We start from the raw sequence: 18,506 nt of genomic DNA, 5'->3' as shown, positions 1-18,506 counted from the left end.
GCCTGGTCAAGGCACATACAAGAAACAACTACTACGAGTTGATGCTTCCTGCTCCTCCCCCTTTTCTCTCTCTCTCTAAAAAATAATAATAATAATAATAATAAATAAAATAAAATTATTTCCTTAAAGTGGACTCTTGAAACTAGATTCTATGGATGAAGTGTATATAAATATTTTTGTGCTTCTTGAGATAATGTACCTAATTGTAGAAAGTATATTTATTCAGAGAGGAAAATAATTCCCTAGTTACTAGAATATTGTCCTAATATTTAGGAACTTGGAAAATGGGACTAAATATTAGCAGTTATTTAGTGAGCAAAATAACAGACTAGAGAAAATACTTTTGGCTTATGGAAAGTTTGAATTAGGCTATGGTACACGGGCCACCCAAATCTCTTACTCCCAGACCCAGCTCTGGGAGACATTGGGAAAACAGGTTATTGCTAAAAATAAGCAGAACATACTTGAAGATTTTCATTTTGCTGGGAAGTAGGGTTTGTTGATTTCCCTGTGCTAGATGAGTCTCTGTCTGTGGTTACTTCCAGCATCCATCAGCTGAGGAACAAAGTATCAGAGGAGCATGATCGACTCAAGAAGAAGGAGATGGAAACAGCACCCAAAGCATCCCATGGCTACGGAGGTCGGTTTGGTGTGGAAAGAGACCGGATGGACAAGGTGAGTTGAAAGGCAGAAATTTGCTTAATAAAAAAAGAAGATAGATTCATTCATTTGTTGGTTTTATGGTATAAAACTTGTTCAAAAGTTTAATATTCATTTGGGCTTTAAAATATAGTGTCCATATAGTATATGTATTATTTTTCCTCCTATATCAACACATAAAATATAGACAGCAAAAAATGGAAGCCAAGAATTGAAAAGGGCTGGCTGGAGTCGGCCCAGCCACATCATAAACCCTAGACTGATGAGACAGGGAGCACCAGTGAGAAGGGAAAAATATGTTTTAAAATAATTTACTGTCCTTAAATGTTTGTGTATCATGTCTGTGTTGCCAATTCTCCTATTATTTTTTACTGTATGTTTAGTGTTTTATGTATATATATATATTATACATTGTATAATGTGCACATAGGTATGAAAAATATTTATGTGAAATTGAAATTATCCATGAGAAGCCCTCAAATATGAATAGTTGTTTTGTGTTTTTATTAAGTGATAGGAGGGGAGATAGTGAGACAGACTACTGCATGTGCCCCAACTGGGATGTACCTGGCAACCCACATCTGAGGCTGATGCTCAAATAACCAATCTGTACTCTATGCTTGAGGCCTGCTCTCAGATAAACTGAGCTATCCTCAGTGCCCAGGACCAACACTCAAACCAATTGAGCCACTGGCTGTGAGAGAGGCAAAGAGAGAGAAGGGGGAGAGTGCGGGGAAGAGAAGCAGAGGGGTGCTTCTCACATGTGCCCTGACCAGGAATCAAACCCAGGACATCTGTACACTAGGCCATTGCTCTATCCACTGAGCCAATTGGCCAGGGCCTGAATAGTTTTTATTTTATCCACTAGATGCTATAAAAGTATGATAAAAGGATACTTGTATATTGAATCATATTTTCCATTGACTTTCCTAACTTGAAGGATAACTTGTAAGAAAAAAGTTTACTTTCAAGGAGAGCCTGACCAGGTGGTAGTGCAGTAAATAGAGCATTGACTTGGATGCTGAGGGCCCAGATTTGAAACTCAAGGTTCCAGCTTGAGCATGGGGTTGCCAGCTTGAGTGTGGGTCATCAACATGATCCTATGGTCGCTGGCTTGAACCCAAAGGTCACTGGCTGAGCTGCAGTTCCTGGGTCATGGCACATATGAAAAGCAATCAATGAACAACTAAAGTGCCGCAACTGTGTGTTGATGCTTCTCATTTCTCTCCCTTCCAGTCTGTCTGTCTGCCTATCTTTCTCTCCCTCCCAATAAAAGCCTTTAGTTCACCCTTAAGAGGTATTTAGTTTGTTTGCTTGACCAGGAGGTGGTGCAGTGGACAGAGCATCAGACTGGGACGCAGAGGATCCAGGTTTAAAACCCCAAGGTTGCCGGCTTGAGCACAAGCTCACCAGCTTGAGTGCGGGGTTGCTGGCTTGAGTATGGAATCATAGACAAAACCCCATGTTTGCTATCTTGAGCCCAAAGGTTGCTGGCTTGAAGCCTAAGGTCACTAACTTGAGCCCAAGGTTGCTGGCTTGAGCAAGGGGTCACTCACTCTGCTGTAGCTCCCCAGTCAAGGCACATATGAGAAAGCAATCAATGAACAACTAAGGTGCCGCAACGAAGAGTTGATGCTTCTCATCTTTCTCCTTTCCTGCAGGTCCTTGTCTGCCTTTTCCTCTGTTGCAAAAAATAAAAAAAATAAAATGGAGGTATTTTGTTTTAGTCACTGTGTGAAGTACAGTGTAGGCATTGTATTTTCCCACAATATTCCTAGAAAAAGAGCAGTCATTCCTTCTTCAATTCAACAAGCAAAATTGATTTACACAGACCCCAAAATGTTGCAAAACCAGTTTCTAGGAGCTTATACAGGGCAGTGCTTCTCACCAAGCTCTGTATTGATATTGCTTATCCTAGCATGGGGTTGGAAATACAGGAGGAAAAAGAAATTTCTAATTTCTTTGTAGCTCAGACTCTTCAGACTCTGCAAGGCATCGTTATTTGGCTTGAAGTAGTACTCAATTCTCAAATTATTAAAGCTTCTATATGTATTATAAAAGATATAATTTTTAAAACCAAATAGAAAATAAAATAGTAGATGGAATAAAAAGTGGAACAGAACAGAAAAGATTTAAGTTACATGCCATGTTGAACTGCTGGCAGTATTGTCTGCCAGCCTCCTTTGGTACAGTCAGTTACTGATAAACCTTAGGGTTCAGGTGTCATATAGGAGAAAAGGTGCAGACAAAAGCACCTGGCTATTTATGTGAACCTTCAATCCTGACTAAGGCATCCAGTCAGTGCCCTTTGGTCTCTCCCCAGTAACTATTCTCATTTCTATTTTTTTTATATAAAGTTTTTATTTTTAATTAATTAATTAATTAATTTATTTTTACAGAGACAGAGAGTCAGAGAGAGGGATAGACAGGGACAGACAGACAGGAGTGGAGACAGATGAGAAGCATCAATTATTAGTTTTTCGTTGCGTGTTGTGACTTCTTAGTTGTTCATTGATTGCTTTCTCATACGTGCCTTGACTGCGGGCCTTCAGCAGACTGAGTAACCCCTTGCTGGAGCCAGTGACCCTGGGTCCAAGCTGGTGAGCTTTTTGCTCAAGCCAGATGAGCCTGCGCTCAAGCTGGTGACCTCAGGGTCTCGAACCTGGGTCCTTCCACATCCCAGTCCAAAGCTCTATCCTCTGCACCACCGCCTGGTCAGGCTCATTTCTATTTTGATGCACAAAGTTTTGTTTTAGCTTTCTTTTTGTTTCTGGTTTAACCACAGATCTGTCTTCTTAGTCTCTATATTCTTCTGCTTCCCAGCCTATCCTGTGGGAGTTTCCTGAATGATGGGTTCTTGATGGTATTAAAGAAGAATCAGGATGTGCGAGGCTCTAGAAGTCACCTTGCTTTTCCACCATGTATTCCTTGGCACCACTGTCAGAGACTATGAGTCTGACCCAGAATGCATGTTCTTGTATTCTTCCATCCTATCCCATCTCTGTATCATTTTATTTCTTTACGGTCAGTTTTATCTTGTCACTCATTCCATCCTTGATTTTTCTCAGAGTGCTGTGGGCCATGAGTATATTGCTGAGGTAGAGAAGCATTCTTCCCAGACTGATGCTGCCAGAGGTTTTGGGGGCAAATACGGAGTGGAGAAAGACAGGACAGACAAGGTAAGTGACAACTCTCTTCCCACACCACCTAACTCCGAGCATGTGGGACTTACAAACACTCCCCCTTGAATGTGGGTCTATGCTTCTCCTGTGAAGAATAGGGCAGTGGATCAAGGAGGGGGGTTCATTATGAGGGTAGCTCCTGTGACCTCCTTCAGCACGTTCCTTGGTGCCACTGTTGGAGGCCACGTGCTGAGCTGAAAGGTGGTAATTTAAACCAGACAAAGACTCTCAAACTCTGTTTGAATAAGGAATCATTCAAACCATTGATTTTTGTTATACCTGTATACATAAAAAGAGAAGAGGAAAATCTCAAAGCTCCTCTATTGGTCAAACATCCAAACCTTATAAATATTTATGCCTTTTGGGAAAATAGATACGTCAGCTTAAATGTTTCTACCATAGCAGCAAATAATCAAGTAAAACAACTAATTAGGGTTACATTGTTTTTGGAAGGTAAAGGTTACATTTCACAAGATTTAGCACCAAATCCCTGAAATCCAGGTGTTTAAAGACTCCTTTGTACAATAATAATAATAATAATAATAATAATAATAAGAAGAAGAAGAAAGTAGATAGATAGATAGATAGATAGATAGATAGATAGATAGATAGATAGTTTTAAAGAGAGAAAATATGACAGCATGATTGCAGATAACAGAGTGGTCATGGGAATGCAACTAATAACTTGTTGATGTTCTCAGTTTGAATACTTAGTCCAGGGATAGTCAACCTTTTTGTACCTACCGCCCACTTTTGTATCTCTGTTAGTAGTAAAATTTTCTAACCACCCACCGGTTCCACAGTAATGGTGATTTATAAAATAGGAAAGTAACTTTACTTTATAAAATTTATAAAGCAGAGTTACAGCAAGTTAAAGCATATAATAATAATTACTTACCAAATAGTTTGTGTCAGATTTTCGCTAAGTTTGGCAGAATAAATCTTTATAAAACAACTGACTATAGTTAAATCTATCTTTTTATTTATACTTTGGTTGCTCCGCTACCACCCACCATGAAAGCTGGAATGCCCACTAGTGGGTGGTAAGGACCAGGTTGACTACCACTGACTTAGTAGAACAAATTCTTTGATCTTTACTTTTATGGTGCAGAATAGTGTCTCCGCCACAGCTGCACACACAGAGGACATCTCCTTTACAGTTAGCTGGGATTCTTTTTTAACCTTTCATTGTTTGTTAGGTGGGCCTGAATCCTTACAGCTAAGTGTTAGATGTTATTTTGTTGTAGATGGAAAAAATATCAGAAAAATTAAAAACATACTATAAAGGAAAGGAAACATGTAGAGGGTAAATTTTAAGGTAGTAATGGAATATGGAGCATGTTACAGTCTTCTCTAATCAGGATGAAATTTTTCTTCCATCTTGGCTCCTTTCTGCCTTTGCCTAATGCTTCATTGTTCATTCTTTCTACTTATGGTGATTGATTCAGTGAATCACCTAAACAAACAGTGTGTCATAAAACAAAGTAACAGTACGTACTAATAGCTCTTAAGATGCAAAAGCTAGGCTTAGAGACCCATAGTTACTGAGCCAGTTGGAGATGTAGCTAGGTGGTAATATTAGGTGCTGGTCAAAACTTTTCTCCAGTCCCAAGAGCAGCTAGGATCCAGATTCTCCCGGTTGCCTCTCATCCCACCAAAATCCACATTCTTGTATAAGAAGTGAAAAGAGGCAAAGTGTAATTAATTAGGAATAGAATATTCTCTTTTACATGTGAATATGCTTTATAGTTTACAAGGCTCTATTATCTCATTTTAGTTTCACAGGAGTTAGAAAGAAAAGCACTAATTTACTGGGTAACCCAATGCAAACACTTCACATAGCTGGCACCATTTAGTTCCCACAATATCCCAAACAAAGAGGGATCATTTCTTTCATTTCACAGTTGAGGTTATTGAGACAGGTATACCTATTTTCATTTTATATTTGGAGAGACTGAGGCTCAAATATTAAAGGACATACCTAAAGGTAAACAACTAAAAGTAGGGGAGGTGGGGCTTGATCTAGAACTCTCTGTTTCCAGAGCCCATGTTCATTGGTCGGTATACCAGCCTGTCAGAGCGCTAAATGTTTCTACATTAAACCCCATACACAGCCCTGGGCCCCTATAAATGAACCTCTGGGCTGAGCTGGGAGTAAGGCTAGGTGAGAGAGGGAGGAAATTGTCAGCTCCGACTCTAACAAATTCTCTCTCCTTTTCTTTGTAGTCAGCAGTTGGCTTTGATTACAAAGGAGAAGTGGAAAAACACACATCCCAGAAAGGCAAGGACCCTGCCCTTCAGCCCTAGCAGTCTGACTGCCCTGCCATTCTGCTCAGTCTTCAGTAGCAACAGCTGCTATCAACTCCCTTTTAGTTCCATGACCCAATTCCTCACTATTTCATTTATTTTTAAATCCAAGTGTGTACTTGCCTCTTTCTCCTTTATCACTTTCTATGGGATTAAGTTTTCTTGGGCCCTTTTTTTCTCTAATGGGTTGAAAACAAGGTATTCTATTCCTTTATTTTAGGAGGTTATCCTTAAGTTTTAACATGTATCTTTGACTTAAATTTAAAACTAATCATTGCCTGAGCTGTCGTGTCGCTGTGGATAAAAGGTCGACCTGGAATGCTGAGGTCACCAGTTCAGAACCCTGGGCTTGCCTGGTCAAGGCACATACCAGAAATAACTACTACAAGTTGATATTTCTTACCCTCCTCCCATGCCTGTTCTGTCTCCTCTCTCTAAAATTTTAAAAGAGAGAAATCAAGAAGAGAATCTTGGTGAATGTTCTAGATACATGAAAACAGTGTTGTTTGCAGTTTTGGGCTGTAGTGTTCTGTAAATGTCAATTAGATCTTGCTAGTTGATAATGTAATTTGCACCTTCTATAATTTTAGATTCCTTTGTCTAAATTTTTTTGTCAATTAATGAGAGAAAGGTGTTATAGTTTTCAACTATGATCATGAATTTGTCTATTTTTTTCTTCTGTCAGTTTTTGCTTCATGAATTTTAATTCTATTAATAGTTTTATATCTACATTCATATTCCTGATGAATATTTTTACTATTGTATTATAGCTCTCTTATCTCATATAATGCATTTAGTTTTAAGGTCTACTTTGTCTCTTTTTTTTTTTTTTTTTTGTATTTTTCCGAAGCTAGAAACGGGGAGGCAGTCAGACAGACTCCTGCATGTGCCCCGCCGGGATCCACCCAGCACGCCCACCAGGGGGCGATACTCTGCCCATCTGGGGCGCCGCTCTGCTGCAACCAGAGCCATTCTAGCGCCTGAGACAGAGGCCACAGAACCATCCTCAGAGCCCAGGCAAACCTTGCTCCAGTGGAGCCCTGGCTGCGGGAGGAGAAGAGAGAGACAGAGAGGAAGGAGAGGAGGAGGGGCGGAGAAGCAGATGGGCACTTCTCCTGTGTGGCCTGGCCAGGAATCGAACCCAGGACTCCTGCACAACAGGCAATGCTTCACCACTGAGCCAACCGGCCAGGGCCTGTCTCATATTTTTGACATTTTTCTGATGCTTACTCTTTCTGTGGTATGTCTTTTCTTTTTTTTTTTTTTTTTTTACCTCATTGTTGAAACTACCACAGAGCAACTTCAACAGCAAAGCTCTTTAAGGGCTTCTAGTTTGAGAAAGGTAACTTTATTTCTTTGAAATTTCTATGCTCCAAGGTCAAGGATGTGTCACTGGTGGCAATATCAGTCCTTTTAATACTTGGTAGCATGCATTTTTTTTTAACAGAGACAGAGAGAGAGTCAGAGAGAGGGACAGATAGGGACAGACAGACAGGAATGGAGAGAGATGAGAAGCATCAATCATTAGTTTTTTGTTGCGACACTTTAGTTGTTCATTGATTACTTTCTCATATGTGCCTTGACCATGGGCCTTCAGCAGACCGAGTAACCCCTTGCACAAGCCAGCGACCTTGGGTCCAAGCTGGTGATCTTTTCTCAAACCAGATGAGCCCATGCTCAAGCTGGCGACCTCGGGGTCTCAAACCTGGGTCTTCCGCATCCCAGTTCGACGCTCTATCCACCGCACCACCGCCTGGTCGGTATATCTTTTCTTAGGTAAACATTTAAATTAATTTCTCAGCTTAGAATTTGTACATGTAAGTAGCATAAAATTGGATATTTGTATTCCATACACTCAAGTGTGGGCCTGTAGTTTCCACATCTTGTAGGTAAATTTCCCCCCTATAGGTTATTCTTGAACAAACTATAAATATAAGCCCCCTTACCATTTCCCTGGACAAGTGACTAGAATTTTTCTAGAACTCTTTTATAGCAGTGGGCAGAAACTCATTTCATGCTCCTCAGCCTTCTGTTCTTTTATTGACATTAGAACCCCAGACCCTAGATTCTGACTCTAGGCATTAAATATGGGACTTAAAATATCCTTGGGTTTTCGGGACATCAGCTCATAATTATTTTCATATCTATTGCTTTGACTTAGCTATTTGTTTTTGGAGCCAGGATAATTTTTTCTTATTTTCATTTGAGCTTCATGACTAACAACAACAACAAAACAGATTGTTATATTTTAGCTGACATTTCTAAGTGTTCATATGGGAGCCGGGAAAGGCGTGCATTTCATGTGGCTGTGCCTTCCACCCTTCACCGCCCGGGAAGCCTCCTCTTATATTCTCTATACTTTGCCTTTTCTTTTTTTTTTTTTTTTTTTTTTTTTTTTTTCATTTTTTCTGAAGCTGGAAACAGGGAGAGACAGTCAGACAGACTCCCGCATGCGCCCGACCGGGATCCACCCGGCACGCCCACCAGGGGCGAGGCTCTGCCCACCAGGGGGCGATGCTCTGCCCATCCTGGGCGTCGCCATGTTGCGACCAGAGCCACTCTAGCACCTGGGGCAGAGGCCAAGGAGCCATCCCCAGCGCCCGGGCCATCTTTGCTCCAATGGAACCTTGGCTGCGGGAGGGGAAGAGAGAGACAGAGAGGAAAGTGCGGCGGAGGGGTGGAGAAGCAAATGGGCGCTTCTCCTGTGTGCCCTGGCCGGAATCGAACCCAGGTCCTCCGCACGCTAGGCTGATGCTCTACCGCTGAGCCAACCGGCCAGGGCTACTTTGCCTTTTCTTGAAGAAGGGAGAAAATTGAAATGATCTTCTCATCTTGGCATTTAAGTAAGAGAGAAAAGAGAAAAAGAGTGAACAATTAAGCTTGCCAAAGATGGCTTAGAACACCTTTTTCTCTCTTTAATTCACTTGTACTTGAGCCCTGCTCTCCTCCCACCCCAATCACCCGTTCTGCTTGACTTCTGTCCTCAATGGTTTTTTCCTGTGGGTCTAGAGAGGGCTCTCATGACTGCTCCTTCCATCACAGATTACTCTCATGGCTTTGGCGGCCGTTACGGGGTAGAGAAGGATAAACGGGACAAGGCAGCTTTGGGGTATGACTACAAGGGAGAAACAGAGAAACATGAATCCCAGACAGGTAAGTTGGGGCTGGAGAGGAGGGCGGTCAGAGGGTACCACAGGGCCCTCGTCCTTCCTTTCTGGAAGCTGACAGAGAGGACCCAGAACACAGGGCAGGTGTGCGATGGAGGTGGTGGGTGAAGAGTAGTAGTAAGTGGATGTGTGGGTGGGCCAGTGGCGGCAAACCGAAAGGGCTGGAGAGGAAAACAGTAGGATTAGGGGCAGGGCAGAAGAGGGAGGCTAAAGGAAAGGGGGCCAAAAAAAGAAAAGAAAAAATAAGGAAAAGAAAAGAGAAAAGGAAAAGAGGCTATTGAAAAATGGATGAAGACAGACAGCCTGGTGGTGAGGAGCGTGACGGCTGTGATTCTCAAAGGCTCCTCTGCCTCAGCAGAGGCCCTTCAAGAGCGAGGTCCCCATCCTCTCTGGGACAACTTGGGGGTGGCTGGAGGGCTGCCCTTCGTATTTTTCTTTTTAATTATTTCTTTATTGATTGATTTGAGAGATAAAGGAAGGAAAGAGAAAGGGAGAGAGAGAGAGAGAGAGCAAGGGAGAAACATTGGTCTGTTGTTCCACTCATTTACGCATTCATTGATTGATTCTTGTGTGCGTCCCACCTGAGGATTGAACCCGCAACCTTGGTGTATTAGTACAATGCTGAACCAACAGAGCTACCTGCCCAGGGCATTCCTCACTTTTTCTGTTTCTTCCTTTACATTTTTCTCTTTTCTGTCACTTTTTTCCTTCTATGTTTCCAATTCCCAGCTCTCTCCCCTCCATCCACTCCCAAGTGTTTTCTCCCCACCCTCTTGGCTCTCTTCCCATCTATGCCTCTCCCTATCCTCTGATTCTCACACTTCCTCATCCTTCTCTCTGTTTTCCACATTCCTGTCTTCTGATCTTTCTTCCCCCTGCTCCCTCTTCCCACTCATTTCCAGCATTTTAACTCCTGTCTGACTCCCAGGCTTTCTGTCCTGCAGATTATGCCAAGGGCTTTGGTGGTCAGTATGGAATCCAGAAGGACCGAGTGGATAAGGTAAAGTGCCAGAACACTAATGTTTTGAGAATCACTTCCCAAACTGCACCAGAAGTGCACGGAAAAGAGTGAGAGGCAAAGATGGAAAAAAAGATGGAAAAAAGCTAGGTGTACCGTGCAGTCCTCCTGGTGACCTGCACTCCCCCATCAACTGTCCTCGGCATCTAATGAGCATGTCTTCTGAGGCTTGAGCTTTAATTTAGGAAAGGGAATGGAGGCAGAGGGAGACAGGGAGACAGATAAACTCCAAGGGAAGTTTATTGATTGCTTGGAATTTATTTAAAATTTCATTGGGCCCTGGCCGGTTGGCTCAGCGGTAGAGCGTCGGCCTGGCGTGCGGGGGACCCGGGTTCGATTCCCGGCCAGGGCACACAGGAGAAGCGCCCATTTGCTTCTCCACCCCCCACCCCCTCCTTCCTCTCTGTCTCTCTCTTCCCCTCCCGCAGCCAAGGCTCCATTGGAGCAAAGATGGCCCGGGCGCTGGGGATGGCTCCTTGGCCTCTGCCCCAGGTGCTAGAGTGGCTCTGGTCGCTGCAGAGCAAGGCCCCGGAGGGGCAGAGCATCGCCCCCTGGTGGGCGTGCCGGGTGGATCCCGGTTGGGCGTATGCGGGAGTCTGTCTGACTGTCTCTCCCCGTTTCCAGCTTCAGAAAAAGAAAAAAAAAATTCTAAAATTTCATTGATTGTTTGGCATCGTTTATCCCAATCTGTTGTCTTTTTCCACTCCACGCCGCTGTCCTCCCCTACACCAGTCCTCTTCGTGCATCACTCAGAGGCTTTGCTGCATGCCACGCGGCCGGATTTGAGATTCTAGGTCCACTGTGTTTCAAAAAGGAGAGCTGAGCCGAGCAGTTTCAAACCCCCCTTTCCTTCTCTCTGCCACAAAACAATGGTATTAGAACACCTTGGCCAACTATTGAGTATCAAGTGGTTAGGATGCCTCCCACGGTGGCCTCAATCTCTATACTGCGTTCTGAGTCACTGCAACTTCCTTACCCCCCGCCACACACACACCTCCTGTTCTCCTGCAGAGTGCTGTTGGCTTCAATGAAATGGAGGCCCCAACCACAGCTTATAAGAAGACAACTCCCATAGAGGCTGGTAAGTCGTAATAATTCCCTTTCTCTATGCTCCTCATCTGCGTCTCCCTTCTCAGTCTTCTCCCCAGACCACCTCCTCTGTTAGCCTATCTAGATTAGCTGATGTAAACTTGATCCCTACCCTCATATTCCCGGATTCCCTCTCCCAGAAAAATTAGGTTAAGTGGATAAAAAGGCAGAGTGACACTGGAGGAGGAACTGTGAGCAGAGGACCCAGGGAGGCAGGGATGAGGAGCCACTGGGGAAGAACACATAGGGATAGATGGCTGGGATGATAGGAAGAGGGTGGGTGGAGGTCAGAGGGTGCACAGATTTAAGGAATGTGAGCAGGGAAGGATGCAAGTTAGAGGACCAAGTCTTATGGTTTAAAAAGGACAAGGGTCTGAGGTCACATGGCTTGGCTTCACAGAAATCTAGGATTCAAGGCTTCACCACCCTCCTATAATCTCCTCGTTCCTGCATCAACCTCTCTACCTTCCCTTCCTTAAGTTCCCTCTCCATTTGTTCTCCTGGATGATTAACTGATGGCTCTTCTTCCTTCAAGCACCACAACCCCACCTTTCCCCTGAACCAACAGAACCCTAGTTCTTCTTGCTTGTGTCTATAGCTTCTAGTGGTGCCCGTGGGCTGAAGGCAAAATTCGAGTCCATGGCTGAGGAGAAGAAGAAGCGGGAAGAAGAGGAGAGAGCGCAGCAGATGGCCAGACAGCAGCAGGAGAGAAAGGCCCTGGTAAAGATAAGCCACGAGGCTCAGCAGCCAGCAGCCACCGTGGAAGAGCCGGTGCTGCCAGCCCCGCTGCCTAAGAAAATCTCCTCAGAGGTGAGTGCTTGGCGCTCTGGGATTCATAGCCAGGATTCCTTGCCTAGATAGGGGCCTGAAGGGTCCAAATCACTAGTAGAAAATAAAGCAAAGGCTTCCCCTGTGTTAAGCAAATTCTACATAAGTGCTGTTCCCGTCTTCAGGAAGAGTTCAGTCTGATTGTGTAATTGGTTCTCATATATACTAGAATGGTAGAAAAAAGCCACAAGATGTGTGCAGTGTAACAGAAGACAGGCCACCAGCCAGGGCCGCCCATTATTCCTGTAGGAACTAAGAGAAAGGAGCCACCGCTTCAGATCAGAGCCCGTCTTGAGTGTGATTTGGATTGGCAGAGGTGGGAGGGAGGTGCTGTAGGACGGTATACGAGAGAAGATGGAGGCTTGCTTGCTTGCTTACTGGACAGATGCTTTATTCTCCAAAGGTCTGGCCTCCAGCAGGGAGTTCATCGTCAGAGCCTGAGCCTGTGAGAACCAGCAGGGAACCCCCAGTGCCCTCCCTGCCCTCAAGACTTCCAATGTCAGAGCCTGAGCCTGTGAGAACCAGCAGGGAGCATCCAGAGCCCTCCCTGCCCTCAAGACTTCCAATGTCAGAGCCTGAGCCTGTGAGAACCAGCAGGGAACCCCCAGTGCCCTCCCTGCCCTCAAGACTTCCAATGTCAGAGCCTGAGCCTGTGAGAACCAGCAAGGAGTATCCAGAGCCCACCCTGCCCTCAAGACCTCCACTGTCAGAGCCTGAGTCTGTGAGAAGCAGCAGGGAACCCCCAGTGCCCTCCCTGCCCTCAAGGCAGAAAGCCCCAGAGGTAAGCAGAGCCCCAGAGATTCTCTGTTCCTTCCCCATCTCCTCATGTCATATGAAGGTGACCATAGAGTATGACCAACCATCTTTGTCTGTCTGGGTCTGTCTTGATCTTAATACTGATAGTTCTGCATTCTGGGAAACCACCCTGTAAAGCCAATAGCCACAGCCACCATCACAGCTGCCTGGCCCATGCAGGTTCGCATTTGATTCAGACAGATGGTAATGAAACAACGGAGCCAAGAACTGGTGGGCCATCATCTTTGTTCTAGCTTGCACCTGGCAGGCAAGAAATACACACAATGGGAAAACATTTTCCTTTCCATTCATGGCTCCCAAAGCCACTGACTTATTTGAGTTTCCTAGAATCAAAGTTTTCTACCTCACCAACCTTATTCACCTCTGTCGCCCATCTCCTTCTCTCTGCACAAACTGGCTTCTCCTTCAGCACTCTACCATCTTGACTACTTCTTCTCTCCTCCACATAGCCTTTCTCTACTCTCCTTTCTCTGATCTCTCCTCTAATGCTAATCTCAGAAACCGAGAGAGAGCAAGCTCTGGGTCTGTCCCATTTTATAGTGTAGAAATCAAAACCTTTAATCCAATATACAAACAAGGAAGTCTCTGATACAAAGTCACTTAGGGTGGGAAAGCCTTAGTCTTAAAACTAAGCCTTAGTCGGCCCTGGCTGGTTGGCTCAGTGGTAGAGCATCGGCCTTGCGTGCAGGAGTCCCGGGTTCAATTCCCGGTCAGAGGACACAGGAGAGGCGCCCATCTGCTTCTCCACCCCTCCCCCTCTCCTTCCTCTCTGTCTCTCTCTTCCCCTCCTGCAGCCAAGGCTCCATTGGAGCAAAGTTGGCCCAGGTGCTGAGGATGGCTCCATGGCCTCTGCTTCAGGCACTAGAATGGCTCTGGTTGCAATGAAGCAACGCCCCAGATGGGCAGAGCATCGCCCCCTGGTGGGCATGCCGGGTGGATCCTGGTCGGGCGCATGTGGGAGTCTGTCTGACTGCCTTCCTGTTTCCAACTACAGAAAAATACAAAAAAAAAAAACCCCAAAAACTCCCTAAGCCTTAGTCTATAACGATCCTGCCTGCTTGCAGCCTGTCCCCCACACCCAATGCAAACTATAAGTGAGCAAACATATACAGTGTGTCCCTAAAGTCATGGTACACTTTTGACCGGTCACAGGAAAGCAACAAAAGATGAAAGAAACGTGAAATCTGCACTAAATAAAAGGAAAACCCTCCCAGTTTCTGTAGGATGATGTGGCAGCATGTGCACATGCGCAGATGATGATGTAACACCGTGTATATAGCAGAGCAGCCCATGACCATGCCAGTCGAGATGTGGACGGTACAGAGGAAAGTTCAGTGTGTTCTGTGGCTCACTAAATTCGAATCTGTGACCAAAGTGCAATGTGAATATCGGCGCGTTTATAACGAAGTGCCACCACATAGGAATAACATTACTCGGTGGAATAAGCAGTTGAAGGAAACCGGCAGTTTGGTGGAGAAACCCCGTTCTGGTAGGCCATCAGTCAGTGACGAGTCTGTAGAGCAGGGGTCCCCAAATTTTTTACACAGGGGGCCAGTTCACTGTCCTTCAGACCGTTGGAGGGCCAGACTATAAAAAAAAACTATGAACAAATCCCTATGCACACTGCACATATCTTATTTTAAAGTAAAAAAAAACAAAATGGGAACAAATACAATGTTTAAAATAAAGAACAAGTAAATTTAAATCAACAAACTGACCAGTATTTCAATGGGAACTATGGGCCTGCTTTTGGCTAATGAAATGGTCAATGTCCGGTTCCATATTTGTCACTGTTAGCCATAACAAGTGATATGATGCGCTTCCAGAGCCATGATGCATGCGTCCCGGGTCACCGGAAGTAGTACTGTATGTGAGTGACGCAGCGCTTTGCAGTGCTGCCACATACAGTACTCCAGAAGCATAGGATGTGGATGCATCCTGTGCTCCTCTCACTGACCACCAATGAAAGAGGTGCCCCTTCCGGAAGTGCTGCGGGGGGCCAGATAAATGCCCTCAGGGGGCCGCATGCGGCCCTGGCTATAGTTTGGGGACCCCTGCTATAGAGGCTATACGGGATAGCTACCTAAGGAGCCCTAAAACATCTGTACGTGAGCCCACATTGAACTGCACTGAATAGGTATGAAACTGGGAGAGTTTTCCTTTTATTTGGTGCAGATTTCACATTTCTATCGTCTTTTGTTGCTTTCCTGTGACCGGTCAAAAGTGCACCATGACTTTACAGACATACTCTATATCATATTTACAAACTTATTTGACCAACACACCCAGTCCTGGAAAAACTAGGAGAGTTAGGGATCCTAGCTGTGGTATTCCCAACAATGTGCTTTTATTTCATTGTTTTCTTGGTCTTTCAAGGGATCTGACTTGCTTCCCACTTCCCCTCCCTCACACATTTTACATTCCCCTCCTGTCATCTCTTGATATATATATATATATATATATATATATATATATATATATATTTTTTTTTTTTTTTTTTTTTTTTTTTTTTTTTTTTGAGAGGACAGGTGTGGGAGGAAGCTAAGGAATGAAGAATGGGTGAGAGACTGTGCGTCCTGGGAGAGGACAGAAGCAAGGGTGGAGGGTAGAAGTGGAAGCATGCTGATGGGTGGGGTCTGAGCAGTTCTCCACTGGGAGGTTTTGGAGATGCGACCCCGGGTGGGTTCAAGTCACCCTGCTCCACACTCTCTTCTCAGGACAATGAGGAGGCCCCAGCTTTGCCTCCCAGGACTCTGGAAGGCCTCCAGGTAGAGGAAGAACCAGTGTATGAAGCAGCCCCTGAGCCTGAGCCTGAGCCTGAGAATGACTACGAGGATGTCGGGGAGCTGGACAGATATGAGCAAGATGATGAAGCAGAAGGGGACTACGAGGAAGTGCTGGAGCCTGAGAATCCCTCTCTTCCCTCCTTGCAGGCTGGTGAGTGGTCAAGGGAGAATCAGCTCCTGAATTTTGTCAGGTCCAGGGGAGGCTAAGAGGAAGAATTGTCCCATTACCCAGAAGAACCTGTTTGCTTTTCTTCTCCATGTTGGTGAGACCATGTTTATATTTCTCGTACTACAGGATCGTCAGGCTGTCCGGCTGGGGTTGGGATCTCAGCTGTAGCCCTGTATGATTACCAAGGAGGTAGGTTGGGAGTGCCTGAGGGGTCTTGTGCCTGAAGGCCCTTGAAACAAGAGAGGGGGATGAATTCTGAGGGTCAGGGAAGGGTCCGTGCTTGGCATCAAGAAGACCAGGCCTCTTTCCCTTCCTGAGGCTTAGAGTGAGCACAGGGGTGGAGATTCTTGTCTGACCATCCTAACATCCTGTTAATTTCCTCTCCAGAGGGAAGTGATGAGATTTCCTTTGATCCAGATGACATCATCACTGACATTGAGATGGTGGACGAGGGCTGGTGGCGGGGACGTTGCCACGGCCGCTTTGGACTCTTCCCTGCAAATTACGTCAACCTTCTCCAATAAATGGCCCTTCTGTATTCTGCACGGTGACTTCCCATGTACAAAGTGGCTCTGCGTCCAGCCACTCCCGTCCTGCTGCAAGTGTCTGATAGGATGTCATGAGTTGCCTGAGGCTTTAGGCAGATTTCCCTCTCCCTCTCCATTAGGGCTCACGGCAGAGACAGCAGGAGGAAGGAGCTCTCCTCCAGTGTCCTCTCTACCCTCTGTGAGCTCACAGACACTTTTCTTGTCCCTCCTCCTTCCCCATGCATGCTCCCTCTGACGCCCCAAGCTCTGCCTTCTGCTTTGGTGAGCTCTGAGCTTGCTGGTTTGCATACCTGGGAAGGTATATGTAGATTGCCTGGTTTACCTGGTTGTGCTTTTGGCTTACTTTCCTTCCCTGAAGAGATGTCGTTTCTCTGCTCAGTCTTAAAATTGGAAATAAAATGGGACTATGTTTCACCTCTCTGCTGGGGTAAATAGTGCTTTTTGTGCATCCCTCAATGGCTTTGACTCTCAAGGCTCCAATTCCCTTTCCCTCTTTCAGGCATATCCAGAAGACTCCCTCCTACCACTGCCCACTCCCCTGTGACTTGATGTCTAGGGCTGGGCCTTTTTCTTCCGCTGTAGTTATATCCAGTCCAAAATAGATCAGCCTAGGGAATGGGGGTAAGGTGGGAAAACAGAAGGCCAGGTTGTGTCGGCTTCTACTGGCTTGAGCAGTTGTGAGAGGCCTGCCTGGGAGTAATGACTACACTCTTTTAGGACATGATGATTCTTGAAGAAGCAGCACACATTAGGGATTACGAAGGAGGGAAAAGGGAGATTTGGCAACAACAACAACAAAAAGGCAAAAGATAACTGAATACAGGCTTCGATGAAGTGATAAGGAGACTGAGCCAGAGACTGTCCTCTGCTCAGGAAAGTCCAGGCTTCTTTGTAGCTGGAGGACTGAATTTGACAGCCAAGTGAGAGGGCAGATGGAAGATGCTCATGAGCTTCTGTGTGGTTCAGGGCTGAGGCTGACAGGAAAAATGATGAGGATGCCTGACCTGTGGTGGTGCAGTGGATAAAGCATCGACCTGGAATGCTGAGGTTGCTGGTTCGAAACCCTGGGCTTGCCTGGTCAAGGCACATATGGGAGTTGATGCTTCCTGCTCCTCCCTTTCTCTCTCTCTCTCTCTCTCTCTCTCTCTCTGTCTTTCTCTCTAAAATGAATAAATAAATTAAAAAATTTAAAAAAAAAAGAAGAAAAATGATGAGGACATTTGGACAGCCAGTGATGGGCAAAAAGGAAATCACCAAGCCAAGTATGGAGATGAGGGGGAATGAGAGGGCAGGGCACAGTGGGTTTATCCTAGCCCAGGCCGCTGGGCTCTGTAAGGCTATGGGTAGGAGATGGTAGGCAAAATCAAACAAAATGTGAATCGAAGACAGGGATTTGGTTGGTGTAGGGAATCTTTGGTTGGTAAGACATAGAAGTCTGTGCTGTAACCAGTGTCCGAAGTTGAGTCCAGCGTTCAAAGATGAAGAGCTGACCAGGAGGTGGCACAGTGCAATCTGATAGAGCATCATATTGGGACGTGGAGGACCCAGGTTTGAAACCCCAAGGTCACCGGCTTGAGCGCGGGCCCATATGGTTTGAGCAAGACTCACTAACTTGAACCCAGGGTCACTGGCCTGAGCAAGGGGTCACGTGGTCTTCTGTAGCCCCAGGTCAAGGCACATATGAGAAATCAATCAATGAACAACTAAGGTTTCGCAACAAAGAATTGATCCATCTCATCTCTCTCCCTTCCTGCCTGTCTGTCCCTCTTTCTGTCTCTCTCTCTCTCTGTCACACACACACAAAAAAATAATAATAATTTTGAATAAAAGATGAAGAAGAAAGTGGGAGTTAGGAGCAGTGACCAAGACCCACATGGGCTCCAGGACTTCCTCAGTGCCCAGAACACTGTATCCCTTAGGCTTGTTCCTTGTCTTC

The 18,506-nt window shown here is 45.3% G+C and overlaps 1 protein-coding gene across 1 annotated transcript in view; it reads left to right on the top strand.

Annotated features, from left to right (window-relative positions):
* HCLS1 (hematopoietic cell-specific Lyn substrate 1) overlaps positions 1–16,990 on the top strand; it is a 41,887-nt gene extending 24,897 nt beyond the window's left edge. Inside the window, exons 4-14 of the mRNA XM_066241452.1 lie at positions 546–675; positions 3,729–3,839; positions 6,069–6,123; positions 9,192–9,302; positions 10,261–10,316; positions 11,346–11,415; positions 12,022–12,233; positions 12,655–13,032; positions 15,785–16,004; positions 16,149–16,211; positions 16,410–16,990. Coding sequence (XP_066097549.1) covers positions 546–675; positions 3,729–3,839; positions 6,069–6,123; positions 9,192–9,302; positions 10,261–10,316; positions 11,346–11,415; positions 12,022–12,233; positions 12,655–13,032; positions 15,785–16,004; positions 16,149–16,211; positions 16,410–16,546 — 1,543 coding nt within the window. The 3' untranslated portion in view covers positions 16,547–16,990. The remainder of the gene's footprint in view (positions 1–545; positions 676–3,728; positions 3,840–6,068; positions 6,124–9,191; positions 9,303–10,260; positions 10,317–11,345; positions 11,416–12,021; positions 12,234–12,654; positions 13,033–15,784; positions 16,005–16,148; positions 16,212–16,409) is intronic.
* The last annotated feature ends 1,516 nt before the right edge of the window (positions 16,991–18,506 follow it).

The sequence above is a fragment of the Saccopteryx bilineata genome, chromosome 8 (genome assembly GCF_036850765.1).
Source record: "Saccopteryx bilineata isolate mSacBil1 chromosome 8, mSacBil1_pri_phased_curated, whole genome shotgun sequence".
Lineage (NCBI taxonomy): Eukaryota > Metazoa > Chordata > Mammalia > Chiroptera > Emballonuridae > Saccopteryx > Saccopteryx bilineata.
The sequence above is the reverse complement of the archived record's forward strand: the minus strand, read 5'-3'. Positions and strand labels throughout refer to the sequence as shown.